General features: G+C 40.2%; 1 protein-coding gene across 4 annotated transcripts in view; it reads left to right on the top strand.

Moving 5' to 3' along the window:
- The window catches only part of ADARB2 (adenosine deaminase RNA specific B2 (inactive)), a 627,544-nt gene that overhangs the window by 555,464 nt on the left and 57,332 nt on the right, over positions 1-14,748 (top strand). For all 4 annotated transcript variants that reach the window (XM_058297664.1, XM_058297665.1, XM_058297666.1 and 1 more), the window contains one exon: positions 6,943-7,111. In XM_058297664.1, the coding sequence (XP_058153647.1) occupies positions 6,943-7,111 (169 nt within the window). The remainder of the gene's footprint in view (positions 1-6,942; positions 7,112-14,748) is intronic.

Below are 14,748 nucleotides of genomic sequence, written 5' to 3'. Positions count from 1 at the left end.
AACACAATGGACAATGGATAATTATTAAAGGTTTATATTTGGCTTTCTGATTTTTCCTCCCATAAAAGGCTACCTTTGTGTTCCAATTACCAGAGTAAGGGGGAAATATACTTTTATTGAATGCCTGCTGTGTTCCAGGCTTATGATGAGTGTCCTCACCAAAGACAAAGAAAGTGTAAGGGAAAATAGTGGGTTTTTAAAAATTCTCCATGTATTTAATCTCTCTCTAACTCACAGTTTGCATGCTGATTCAGAGAAATGCATTGTCATATTCGCCAACTTTCCTCCAATCCCATCCCTTGCCCCTTTGGAGAAGGGTTGGATGGAATTCTCCACAATGAGATGCAAAATAATATTTTTGCACCCGATGGAGACTGAATGGGAGAATCAAACGGAATTGAGAATCAAGTAAAGAGAACACATTAAATATCAGTGACTTTTAAAGGAACTACCCCCAGTACAGGGAGGGGAGAGAGGGGTGAGGCCAGCAGGCAGCATGGAAAAATGAATCCATCCTCCTGCAGAGACAGGCCCTGGATGAAATCATGCAGAGCATTGCTTCACTCCCAAGCAGCTCTCAGAAACTTTAAAAAAAAAAAAAAAAAGGAGGACTTTTTCTTGGAATTATTCATCAAGATGGATCTATCTGATGTCAGCTATCCATAGAGTTGTGGAATCTGTCCATTCGAGAGCTACTTGGGATTATCTTCCCATTTTTTATTAAAAGTTTGGTATCATGAAAACCCAGCCTAGGAGGCCTTCAGACTTCCAGACCCCCCCACAACCCCCCAAAAGTGTCCCGCAGAAAGTAGAAGATTAGCCTTAATTTATCAAGCTTCTTTCTTGGCCGATTTGTCCCCCATTGAGAAGCAGAAGAGGGCTGAGGTTGAACCACAGGAGATTTTAGTCATGCTTCAAGATACGCTGGTCTCTCTCCAGAGGTAGAGTTCCAGCTCATTGGGTTTTTTGTGTCTCTGCATACTGGGCACCAAGTGCGGCCTCTCTTCACCTCTTGATTCCAACTTGCAGTGTCGGTGGTTTAGAAAAACAAACAAATATATTCTCAGATGCACCCTGGGGATCACTTCCAGACACAGATGTCTTTTATTTCATGGTGTTTTTAAGAAGTGGCAGGTGCTAGTAGGAGAAAAACTATTTTCCTCACATGTTTGCTGGCAGATATAACCAAGCAAAACTGAGATGCTACTGCTGGAGTTATGCCTCTAAGGCTGCTCTTTGGCTCCGACTCTTTTTTAGTTTTTTTTTTTTTTCTCCTATCTGAGGCTCCTCAAGAAGACAGAGCATTGGTGAGTCTGTAAAGTAGACTCAAGCAAAAGTCCTGCCTTACTCCTTCTCTATTCGGTAGAGCAAGGAAACCCAAATTCCGGCCACTGTCTGCTTGGAAGGCTCTTTCAGAGAGACTGCCCAATGGACCCCGCCTTCTGCATACCCCAGTATTCACACCAAGTGAATGCGAGCAGCCGGGGCCTTGGCTTGAAGGCCAATGGCAGATCAGTCGTAACCATCCCTCTGGGTGTCGGCGGGGGCAGGACAAGCCTTAGAGCTGGGAGCTTTAAAAGGGTGTTTTGGGACTGGTTCCCAGAAATCAGTGGGTGGGGCACAGTCTACCCTCAGATGGCCCTGCTGAGACCCCACCCCGCCTTGACCTCAGGAATCCTCTGTACTAACTGAAGCTGAGGGAACCTTGATCCACCCGACCTATTGTCCCCAAAGGGTCACTGTAGTATTACACTCACAATTGCAGAGACTGCAGAATACAGATATCCTCAGTCTATTAAACTCCTACCTTTTTAGGGATCTAATGAGTTCATCACAAGTCCTGGAGTTCTTAAGTCTTCCTGAGTTTCTCTCCTCCTCCTCTCCCTCCTGGGAATTGGCTTCTTTCCTCTTGCCAGGGTATTGTCCTGCTTTGTGCCTGAGAACTTCAGCTCATTTTTCTCTCACTCCCTCACTTGGTCTGCATAGAGCTATTGTGTCATCTCCATATGGGGCCGGCAGCATACTTGGCCCTCTATTAACCTGCAGCTGTGCCACAATTCTCTTCTCTCTTCTCTCTTTCTCTCTCTCTCTCTCCCCCCCCTCTTTCTCACTCTTCCTGCCTCCTGCCCTTCCTTCCCTCCTCGCCCCCACATATATTCACACACATATGCACAAATGCACATGTATGTGCATAAACACATATGTACATGCACACATACCTCCAACATGTATCTAAAGCATCAGGATCTGCAAGCACACTTATGGCATGACTCAGTTGAAAGGAAGTGTGCAAACTTTGAACAGAGTTTCCTATTGTTCTCCCTTCTTTTAAATAGTGTAGGAGTGCAGAGCAAACCAACAGGAGGAAAATTCTGTAGATAGGTTTAAACGATGATCAAATCAAGAATTATATAAATACTGAAAAGGCCTGTAAGAGAACAGACTCTGACTTGGGAGTTCTAAAAGCAAATGTCTGCCTTTTCCAGCCTCAGGATCTGCCTTCTACCATGAGCCTCTCTTGCCTCACACCTTTCTAATGCCTCTGAAGATTTCATGAGTTCCCTGGAGCCCCATGAGTGAGAGTCTACAAGGCTGTCACAACTCTCAGGTTCAGGAACTCTGTGTCCAAGAGATACTACAAGGATGCTGCTGTTAGAGCCAGTCCCATTTCCCTGGGATGCCCATGCCTTGAGAAGTTCTATATTCCCAGTTTTATTTTATATCCTCGAAAACATTCATCTGGATAAAGTGTAAATTCTCCCTGGAGTCTTTAAATATGGCAACAACACCAAATGGCCCAAGATGTTTTAGTAGATTTGTTGCCTGTATTAGATTTGATTGATTGTTTCCAAACCTTATCAGGATCATCTGGGATGTTTTTAAAAATGCAGATTCCTTTCATACACTCTTTTCTGAAGCATTAGGTATGGAATAGAGTCCAAGGAGCGATAGCTGTAGTCTGATGGCCAGTCATGTTTCAGAATCACTGGATTAGAACCTCTTTTAATTGTCTACTGTCTGGACGGAGCATTTATTTCTTCTGTTGCAAAATGGAAACGTCTGCATGGGGTGACGGTTCAAAGAGGTATCTGGAAAAGTGAGGCAGAGCTTTATGGCAGAATTCCCTGATCAGCAAACTGGTAGGCAGGCAGAAAAAAAGGTTTAGTGCACCCCAGATGCTATGAGAGAATAATTGCTTCAAGGACAGACTTCTTCAGACCAAGGCCTTTGATCTTAGGTGACTCAAAGCTATTCCATTTATCTCAGGTAATGCAAAGCCACTAAATCATGAGACTTTCCCCTGGACTTTAAAGGGCCAAGGACAGTTAAAATGGAGACAAATGGCTTAAATATATGGTCTTCACACAGCCAGAAGAATATACTCTTTGTTTCCTGGCATGCATTTTGAATCCACTCAGATCAGTATCCAGCTGGATTCTCACCAGGGATGAACTACAGACTCATCAGTGATGACTCCATTTTCCTTAGTGGGCTCTAGAAAACCTGGGTCAGAACATAGCAGTCAGATAAGAACCTAAAAGGAAAAGAATCATATGGTTGAGCAAGCACTATTCTCCTTCTAACTCACCAAGGACCTTAACGCAAATTCCTCTGTGATTCTCTTTCTTCCTTTCTTTTCTCTCTTTCTTTTCATGGTTTTTGGTGACCTGGTAAATTTAGCTCTTGTGCCTCTTTCCAAGGACTCACCAGCTTTGTTAAATTTTCTTTTCTACCTCCCATTACATAAGTCATGAGAAATAGAACAACTGTGTTATATATTTATTTTACAAGCATACACTGATTGCCTAGTACATTCTAAATAATTCCATTCACTGTACGGAAGAGCATTTCTAGAACTTGAACCAAAATCCCTTAAGAAGTCAGGGAATCTAAAATACAATTTTTTAAATTCCTGTTTCAGATTTGCCTAATGAGTTATGAAAACATAAAATATAATATCCATGCATTGTAGGACCAATGCATTTATGTGAGCTCACAATACATCATCATCACTATCACTATCATCATCATCATCATCATCATCATCATCATCATCATCACATAAGGTAAAGGTCACCCACATGACCATTTGGCAAAAATTGTTGATAATATTGCAGTAAAAATTAAGATCACTTAACAGATGTACCTTTTGGAGATAGTGTGAAAATTAAAAGTTTATTTGGTGTTTACAAATATTTTTTCCTTTCTTATACCTTTATTTTTCCCATGTTTTGACCCTCTCTTTCTCCCCTACACCATTGTAAGGACTGTGTGTCACTTTTTAAATAGATCTTTAGCAACCTAAGGGGACTAAATTTAAATTGTCATTTATTTCCATCGCCTTTCGAGTCTCCCACTAAAAATAAAAGATTCACTTGGACAATTTTCTAAGCCTAATTACTACCCTCACTTTATCTTGACATAAATCTCAAAAATTAAGAATTTTAGATTAATAAACAGTATAATCGAAATGTCTAATGACTTGGAATATTAGAATTTGATTAGAATATTCTAATGGCTTTGGGAGTATTTATGTCTACACAGCAGGCAGATCTTCATGTTTCATACCTCTACTTGTCTCAGGCACATTATAAATCCACTACAGATTATTTAAATTCAGTTCATTGCAATTGCTGGTTAGATTGACATTTTGTTCTGCTTGAAGAGGCATCTTCAACTTCTTCCTGCCTCTTGCAATTAGCCATAAAAGAGCCAGAGGAAACAGGTACTACAAGATTACAGACACTCAGATTCACACTGGTAGTGATCAAGCTGATCAGAGAGGAAGCTGGAGAAGGCAGCCTGGGACTTACCACATCCAAAAATAAACTCTTCTTGGAAACATCTCATGCACCTGGCACTTCAGGCAAAATTACACTAGCTAGAAAACTTTGGGTTAACTCCTAGAAACAAGTTATTAATTCAAATCAGGTCTCTATGTCTTCATGCCATTGCCAGACTATAAAATCTGCTTTATGGAAAATTATTTCTGCAGGAGCAAAGAATAAGAATTTAGAAAGCTTTCAATATAATAGGCAATTTTTGAGGTCTGGAAAATGGCGTGATAATTGAAGTGTTGGGAGAATGATAAGGACACTATAATTACCATAAAAAGAGGGACAGAAAGTATCATATTCACTGAGAAAATATCTCCAATGAAGAGTAAAGAGCCTAACATTGTGGCAAATGTGTTCCTGTTAGGTATACTAGCTCCTCCATTCTCCAAATTCTGCAAAGAGAATTGCTGGTAAAGACCACACCTGAATCATGTAAAAAGTCGGGTTAAAATAAATGTTCACTCAAGTGTTTTTTGTATGTCTTTTGAATTATTTTATGTTCAATTTATCATCACCACATCATCATCATCATCATCATCATCATCATCATCATCATCATCATCACTGTTACCCAATTCCTAGTACCTTTTAAATACCAAACAAGAAATGCCCTCTCTAGCAGATGGAGGATTTGGCATTTGTTTGCTGTGCCCAGTGTGGCTCAGCCTCTCACCTTCCCTCTGACTGGCAGCAGGGTCAAAAAGCAAAACCTCAAGAATTTTCTTTCTCCAGAGAGTGTAATTGTCTCTCTTCCCAAAAGATACAATTTAGGGTACTATGAATTTGTATTATAAGAATTTCAGTTCTTCAAAACAATGAAATAACAAACTGAAAATGACTGCCGTCCTGGAGGAGAAAGTTCCTATACACACTCAGGTGTTTATTATTTGGTGCCTTCAATGAGGGTAAATGGGGGGATGATAAATGGTGGTAAAGTTCAGAATTTCTACAAATTCTAAAAATATTCATTCATGTGATCATATGTATATAAATGTCAGAATCAAGGTGCAAGTTTATTATATAGCTTGTATGCAAAGCAGTTGACCATTTCTATACTACAATATCATCCAGACTTAATATACCGAATTTTTTTAAAGAAAAATAAATGTAAGCTTCCTCCTAGTCATGCTAGTCCTCCAAAGAACAATAGGGGGTGTATGAGTGTGTATGTGTAATCACACATGTGCGTGTGCATGCCTGTGCATGCACACACAATGAGAGGGCTCAGAAGAGGAAAGGAGGGAGTGTGCAGGAAGTGTTAGGGATCAGCAGGGATCCAGTCCTAGCTACATTGTTTCTATGCCTAGCAGAGGGCCAGGCTCACCTAGTACCTTGATAAAAATAGGAATGTTAATAAGTGCTTGCTGTGCTGCAGACCCTGTGCTAGCATGTCTACGTGGCCTATCTTAGTCAATTCTCACACCCTAAAAGGTAAAGATGAAGAAACTGTATCAGAGAAATTAAGTAACTTTTCCACGGTGACACAGCTAGAAGGTGGTAGAGCCAGGATTAAAATCTCGATCAGGTATTGGCACACTACAGCTTGTAGGCCATATCTGGCCCACTGCCTATTTTTGTATGGCCTGGAAGCTATTTTAAATGGCAAGGAAAAAATGGAAAGAGAATTTCATGACACCGTTATGAACGTATGTGAAATTCATTTGTCAGTGTCCATAAAAAAAGTTTTGTTGGAACTCAGCCACACCCATCTGTTTGATTGTCTGTAGCAGCTTTGGCACAACAATGACAGAGCTGAGTGGCCTTGAAAGAGACCAGAGCACATGGCCCCCAAGCCTAAAATATTTATTCTCTGGCTTTTTACAGAATGTTTGCTGACCCCAGTCTAGACAGTCTTGGTCCACAGCCCAGGCTTTTGACCCTACTGAAGAAATGAAGACATTCTTTCTCTGCCCTGACATTATTCCTGAAACCTGTTTTCTCATGCCTAGCCCAAATGGTCATGGCACCAAGGTCCTTCGAGATGTGTTCTGGCCACACTTTTCCCCTTCTCCTCTCCCTCCACTCCAAGTTACAGAATGCAAAATGTCTCCCTGGACAAATAAACATCCCTGCCATCTTTCACCCGCTGCCTTCTATTTCCTAGTGAACAGCAGCAAACACATAGTCAGGAAGTTCCGGGGACACCTGCGGACGAAGATTGAGTCTGGGGAAGGGACAATCCCTGTCCGGTGCCACAGTGCGGTTCAAACGTGGGACGGCGTCTTGCTAGGGGAGCAGCTTGTCACCATGTCTTGCACAGACAAGATTGCCAGGTAATAGCCCGGTTTGATTTTCCCTTACAAAAGTCAGCTTTGGGCTGTCGTGTGGGTGGGCTGTGGTTCCAGGACAGAAAAGCCAACAAGCAAAACCACAGGCTCCTGACTTGTGTATGTCTCAATGCTGGCGAAGAGCAGATAAATACGGTCTCTATTGTCAAGGGAATGGTAGGCAATGGCCTCCTTGGCCAAATTCGCCCATCCTCTCCTGAATAGCAGTTTTCACTTTTTTAATCCCATATATTGGTGGCAAAAAGTGACTCTAAAGGCTAATTGTTTACCAATTCCAAACAAGCAAATAAAGGCATTCCCACTGATTCATGTCTACCATCCCCTGAATAATTTGATCATCTTCAGGACTGACCCCCACAAAATTGTTTAAGGAGCAGAGTGCTTTGCATACTCTGCTCACCTTTCTTTAGCACCATCCCTGCAGTCACCCGGCCCCCCCCCAAAACAAGTTTCTTGCACTCAACGCCACTGTCCAACATGCCCTGTGGCCCCTGCTGCCTAAATGCCACCAACTGCTTCCCAGACACCCAGCTGGAGCACCTCACCCAGGGACCACGCCACCTTCCGGCCCTTCTTGGTCCTCCTCACCCTCAAAACGTGGGGAAGGATTGTGTCCCCTTCTCAGGCCTCTCATGCTTTGCTAAAATCTGATTAACCGTTTCAAGGAAAGATGTCCAGTGGTTGGAACTTCTCTTCCCTTCCTGCTCAATAAAATATTTTCATTTTAGAAGGAGTTTTCAAAAACCTCAGAGCTCAGCTACAAAATATGTCTTTGTTGCCTTTGTGAGATTCCTTGGGCTATCAGGTACATAAAACTTCAGCCCCTGAGAGCGGTGATTTCAAATTCTCATGGGAAAGTACAAACGGCTTTGGGGAAAATGGTGCCATTTACTGCCCTGCATTTGATTGATCCCAGCTCAGCCTAATGACAATAAATCAAAGCACTGATTTCTATATCAAAGGGGAAAAAAACCCATCATCATCAAATATCTCTTCTTTACAGAAGAAAATGTATTCCTCCTTTGTAATATTTCCATCTACTTGTGAAGTGAAAAAAATGCGACAATTTTTACTTTAACTGAAATTCTCTTGATGCTATAAGATAGCACTGGATTTCTTAATTAATGCTCTGACTCCCTAGGAAAAAAAATGAAGTTAATGAATACCATGGAATTGAAAGGAATTGAAATTTTGTTATCTCTGGCACCTCAAACATCAATAGATGGTAATTTAAGCATGGGTTACAAAACCTGCATTATATTTGTTGTTGACAGGTCTGTTGATGGCTATGTAACAGCTGAAAAGTCTGGTTTTTCTATTTTTAATAAAATCTACCTGAAAAACAAAAGTCCACATTGCATGCCTTCTCCAGGGTTTTGAAGAGTTTCCTGGAATGAGAAAAAAAGATTCTTTTCAAAAAGATTAAAATTTTGGGAAAATTTTAATGTGTGTTTGGCTCTAAGTGTATTGAAGTAACAACTGTCTCTACCTGAATTTATCTAGGCACTGATCTTCCAAGTGCCTGGGTCAATTAAAATTCAATAATTAGGCTTTTTCCATTTTTTTAGTTCTTAGTCCCCAAATCTGGTGGCCCCCATGAGTGACAGACGGCGGGAAGGGGCACATTTGAGGGTGGGGGGAGGTGCCTTGTGATGGGCTGGCTCCTGGGCTCAGGTGTGCAGATTGCCTCCTTTCCTGTCCTAGCCACTCCTTTAAGCCCCTCTAAAGCCAACCTCCCTCCGCCTCCCTAATATTGCTTTTCATTTGGTTGCTCTTATCCCTCACTCTTGATCCCCATTCTCTCCCTTTCCCTCCCCCTCTCCCTCTCCCCTTCTTCTCCCTCTCCCTCTCCCTCTTCCTCTCCCTGTCCTTCTCTCTTTCCCCCACCTTCCTCAGGGTTCATCCTCTTCTCTGGCCACACCCATGGCATCTCTGTCTCAACGCACACATCCTGCACTGACTCGCCCCCCACTTACCATCTTTCACCCCTCATGCCAACCAGCAAGCCGCCCTTTCCCTCCCTGTCTGTAAGCACAGTCCCCCTAAATTCCACCCCTTCCTCCTCCACGTTATACCCTGTGCTGAATTTCTGTAAATCCTTTTGCCCCGCTGCTGCTTGCTTCTGCATCTAAGACCTGACCTTCAGGGGATTATTTGTGTTACATCATTTGCATGAAGCCCGTCACAGTGAGATACACATGACAGCCCTTGATAAATAATCCCTCTCGATAATAATAATGAGGAAAGGGGCAGCAACCATGATGGTGACAGAAAAAATGCCACTGGCTCTGAAGCAGCCCTCTCTGGGTCAGGCAAAAGCAACTGGCATCAAAACATATCCTTTGGCCTGGAAGTATTTGTGCATCCACCAGCAGTCAGAACCCTGAACGTACGATAGGGATGTTAAAGTTAAGGCCTGAGCTATTTTAGAATGGAGCCATAGTTGCCATTTTTGAGCTGGAGCATATGTTACTGCTAATGATTCTAGACCATAAGCATCTGTAGCATGCAGTATTTGTGCAAAGGCTTCACTGGAGACCATCTGATAATGTATGCGTTCCTGTTTTCTATCCTTTACAAAAACAAAAATTAAATCTAGGGCTTAAATAATGTTCATAATAAAGGACCCTTTGTACACAAATACAGATGAAACACTTTAACTCAAAGAATAAAATAGCTATGATATTCAAGGTTCTGTGTGGCATGTGATGGTTCAAGCATTTAAAGATGTGGAAGTCACAGTCTGTGAGCTCAAAAAATAGTGGACAGACTTGACTATAAAAAAACTATAATACATGATCCAGTGTACATGACACAGTGGTGTGCTAGAGTCAGTTTGGCCCACAAGAGCTGATTATTAACTTTTCAGGAAATTTTGCAAGCCAATTATTATATGTCATGATTAAAATTTAAATAAATTTACATTTAAATAAGTTCTATTAAAAACAAAGTTATGCAACACTCAAAACTCACCACTTCCCAATTATTTTACTACATTTTACTATTATTTATGCACTTGAAGTTATTTACACCTATTGTAAATGTACAGTGAAGATATTATAACATGATGTTCTGCTGTATAGCGCTTACCAACTCTGTATATAGTGACTTCACATTGGCAGCTTGTAATTGACGATGATGATGGTATTTACACCAGCATACCACTGAATGTAGTATCATGAGACACACTAAACAAACACAAACTCTAGAAATATTTGAGGCTCCTTAGGTAGTCTATCATATGTACTCAGAAGACAATGAAAACAAAGGGTTTAAAAGCTAATGGTTGGTGGAAGCAGATATGGCTCAAGCGATTGGGTTTCCATCTACCATATGGGAGGACCCGAGTTCGATCCCCGGGGCCTCCTTACAAAGGCATGCTAGGCCCATGTGGGGAACAATGCAGCAATATGATGATACAACGCAAGAGAGACACAGGGGAGAGTAAAGGCAAGACGTGACAGAAACCAGGAACATTGTGAGGTGGCACAAATGACAGGGAACCACTCTCCCACATCGGAGGTCCCCAGGATCAAATCCCAGTGAAGCCTAGAAGAGAAAATGAGAAGACAAAAAAAAAAAAAAAAAAACAGATACAGATCACACAACAAATGGACACAGACAGCAAACAACAGGGGGGGATGCAAAACTAATGGTTAGGAGGGCAAATGTGGCTCAAGTAATTGGGCACCCACCTCCCACATGGTAGGTCCCAGGTTCCATTGCTGGTGCCTCTAAAGAAGATAAGCAGACAGCCATCTTGGGGGTGAAGAAGAATTAAAATTGAAAAGAAAAAAAGAGAGAGAGGGAGGGAGAGAGGGAGGGAAAGAAAGAAAGACATTTGCACATTAAAAAAAAAAAACTAATGGTAATTTGTAATCCAAACATACTAGTACTGGGGCAAAAGAAAGCGGGGCATGGAGAGATGGGCAGTTCCAAATAGGACAGTTAGGACTCACTTCTGACTAATTCTCAGACTTGATTCATTCCTCACAAATGGCTTCCAAGAAGATGCTGCTACCCTCCCAGCATCCGCCTTCCTCCCAGACAATGGTCCATGTCCCAACCTCTACAAGAGAATTAAAACCATTAGGCAAAATCTTCCTCAACTTCTTCCCACAGCAATCACAAGAATACCCATCTGCACTCCTTTGTTCTCTTCCCTCCTGTCCTTGTTCTCTTTTTCTCAACAATCCCTCCCACCGCCTTAGGGACCTGGCTCCATCATGCCTCTCCCTCTCATTTCTGCATCTTCAGCCTCTGTCCTATAACTGGCTCTTTGTCCTCAGCACATCAGCTCAGCTTTCTCACTTAAAAAAAAAACAAAAATAAAACACTTCTACAAAACATCTTCTCTAACTGCAATTATATCCCATATAGCCCAGATTTCTTAAAAGAACTGTTTGCTCTCACCTCTTAACCACTCCATAAAACATCTGGCTTTGGTTTCCATCACTCCACTGAGACTGGACTCATTAAGATCAACAGCCCATTGTAGCCACTTTTTTTTTTTTACCTTATCTAAACTGGCCTCTATCTGCAGTTAGCACTGATTACTTTACCTTCCATCCCAAATCTCCCTGTTGTGCTTGTGACACTGTTCTTTTCTCATTTCTGTCCTATCCCTGGGCACTTCCCTCAAAGTTTCTTTCATAGGCTCCTTTCCCTCTGCTTCTCTCTGTAACATCAACATCCTCAGGCCAGCACTGTCAAGTAGAAATATGTGAGCCACATATGCAATTTTAAATGTTCCGATTGACACAGTTTACAAAGTAAAAGGGAAACAGGTAAAATGCACTGTAATAATGTTTTATTTAAACCCATATATCCAAAATATTATCATTTCAACAATAAATCAATATTTCAAAGTACTAATGAGATAGTTTACATTCTTTTTTGTTGTACCAAGTCTTTGAAATCTGTCACCTGTTTTATGCTCAGAGCACATCTCAGTTCTAACCAGCCACATTTCAAGTGCTCCATAGCCAGGTCAGGCTAGTTGCTACTAAACTGGTCAGTGCAGTTCTAGATCCCTCCCTGAAAAATTGATTTTATTTAACAAACACCAACGTAGTGTTTACTATGTGTCAGGTAGTGTTCTAAGTAATTTATAAATATTAACCCACATAATACTACAGTTAGATAAATAATAATTTATAAATTAATACTTGCATATAGTAACTTATTTAATAACCTTATAACACGGGTGCTGTTACCATCAAAACTTACAGTTAGGAAACTGAATCATAGAAATGTTAACCTTATACACGTCCACAAATTAACTTTTTACACTGTTGATTCCCAAATCTAGATATCCAGCCAAGTCTTTTCTGCTAACATCAAAGTTCCTTCACCCAACTTTCTACTGGAAATTTCCACTTAGAGAAAAAAAAGAGGAAAGGAAAAATAAGACCTACTGTTAAGTACTTATTATTTCTAGTCACTGTCCCAAATGCTTTATAAGTTTTATCTCATTTTCTCTTCATGTTACTCCATGAGAGAGCCTATTGTTGTCCTTTCTTTACAGATAAGAAGAAAAAAAAGGACAAAGTTATTGAGTAGCTCGTCCAAGGTCACACAGACAATAAACCAGGATTTGACTCTTAGATTCTGTGCTCTACCACCTCCCTACAGGGTCCTCATAGGCAACTTTATTCCTTCAGCCCACCCCATTCCTACTCTACCCCACTCCCTTAAAATACACAGCTCCTTAATAGTCTTTACTGTGTGACTAGCAATGGCAACCACTCAACTGTCCAACTCAGAAACTTAGAAGTCTCTGTAGACTTTTCCCTCTAATTTACCATGTAGATGTCATTAATAACTGAATGCTATAGATTCTGCCCTCCTAACACATCTCAAATTCCACTGATAATGCCTTATTAGTCCAGGCCTTCATTCCACCTCATAATTTATCTCTTCCACCAATCTATAAGCTCCTTAAGGTAAAAAATGAGGTCTTATTCTACAGTATCTATTGAGTTCCTGGTACAGTTAGAGCCTGCATGTTGTAAGCACAGTGAATATTTAAGGACAAAATGAATGGATAGGTGGATGGAAGGATGAACGGATGAAAGCCTGGGTTATAACAGAAGCAATGATAGCTTTTAAAATCTCCTTATGGGTTATGTCTGTGACATTTTGTTAAGCAGAAGAGAAGTTTATCACTGGGTGAAAATATTAGCACAGTGCTGGCATATACTAATCATTCAATAAAGGTTTGTCACTGCTGCTCAACTGCAGTAGTCTCCAAGAATAAAACATATCAATTAGTTTATAAGCATTATTAAAAACCTCTATAATGAAAAGACATACCATTCACTGTGGCAAAATACAAGTGAAGAAGGGCTGTTCTGACCTTTACAATCAATCCATCTGATTGAGGTAGTGCACATTGTAGGCATGTGCTATAAAGTGCTGTATGTATTTTCTGCCAACCCCCTAATATTTACCCTTCTTCAGTTGCCAAGGCTAAGAAGTTATTTGCACTGCCCATAAATTTTAGGGTTACATCTATAACCAACCATAACCATCTGATTTCCTTTCCAAGGGAAAAAGAATCTTATCTCATATGGCACTTAAACCCATTAGTCATTTATATTTAGTAATTTATAAATTTATTAATAGATGAGTTTTGTTTGAGCAACCATGAAACAAATGTTGAGCTGAATTCTTCAATTACCTATCTCATATGACATTTAAGTATTAAAATGAAAATAAGTAAATAAAATTGTATATTTAATTAAGGAAGGGAAAATGCATCCACTAGACAAATTTATAATTCTCTTTAAAATTTCTCTTTAATATCAATAAGAAATGATACATCAATAAGAAAAGATATGGTTATATCAAAGGATTTAAAATACAACAGTGCTACATTATTTCTCACATACTGATCAAAAGTAATTCACAGGTATCCCCTTTTAGATCAATAATACCTAAGTAATAATACAAATTAGACCACAACAGGCATTCTTCTGAGTACAGAATTCTATGAATAATAATTGATATCATTTTGTAATGTCAGTGGTAGGATAAGTTTACAGCAAAATATGTTATAGAAAGCTTGAAATTTTTACAGTGACTTAAAAAGAGCCATTAAAAACTGTGAAAAAAACTTCCTAGGGCTCCATCAATAGGATAAGTTTTCTTTACATATCATTTAATACTTCAAATTATTGTTTTCTTTACATATCATTTAATACTTCAAATTATTCTTTGCTTGGTCCTCTGTACATTCTATAGCAAAAGCTGTTTAGTCTGTAGGGGAAGTAAGTATTAAGAGAATGGTGCTACAAAAAAATGATGGATTTAGTGGATCAAATTCATCACTGATTGTCCCAATTCTTCATCCTGGGATAAGAACCCTCTTAGAAAGAAGGTTATTTTCTTTGATAAGGAGAATCACAATTCTTCTTACATGACACATTTCTTTAGGATCATTTACTAAATTAATTTCTCCCCATAAGTAAAAGAGTTGGCCCACATGCAGGAAGTGGGAGATTCTTATATCCTTCTTCTATCCATAAGTAATTTTCCTCACCATTCAGAAAAAGTCTAGAGATATCACAGAGGCAAATTTGGCTCCATGTGAAATTCTGTCTTGGTTGCATCCCTTCCCC

This window comes from Dasypus novemcinctus, chromosome 5 (genome assembly GCF_030445035.2).
Source record: "Dasypus novemcinctus isolate mDasNov1 chromosome 5, mDasNov1.1.hap2, whole genome shotgun sequence".
Taxonomy (NCBI): Eukaryota; Metazoa; Chordata; class Mammalia; order Cingulata; family Dasypodidae; genus Dasypus; species Dasypus novemcinctus.
This window is presented reverse-complemented; position numbering and strand designations above follow the sequence as displayed.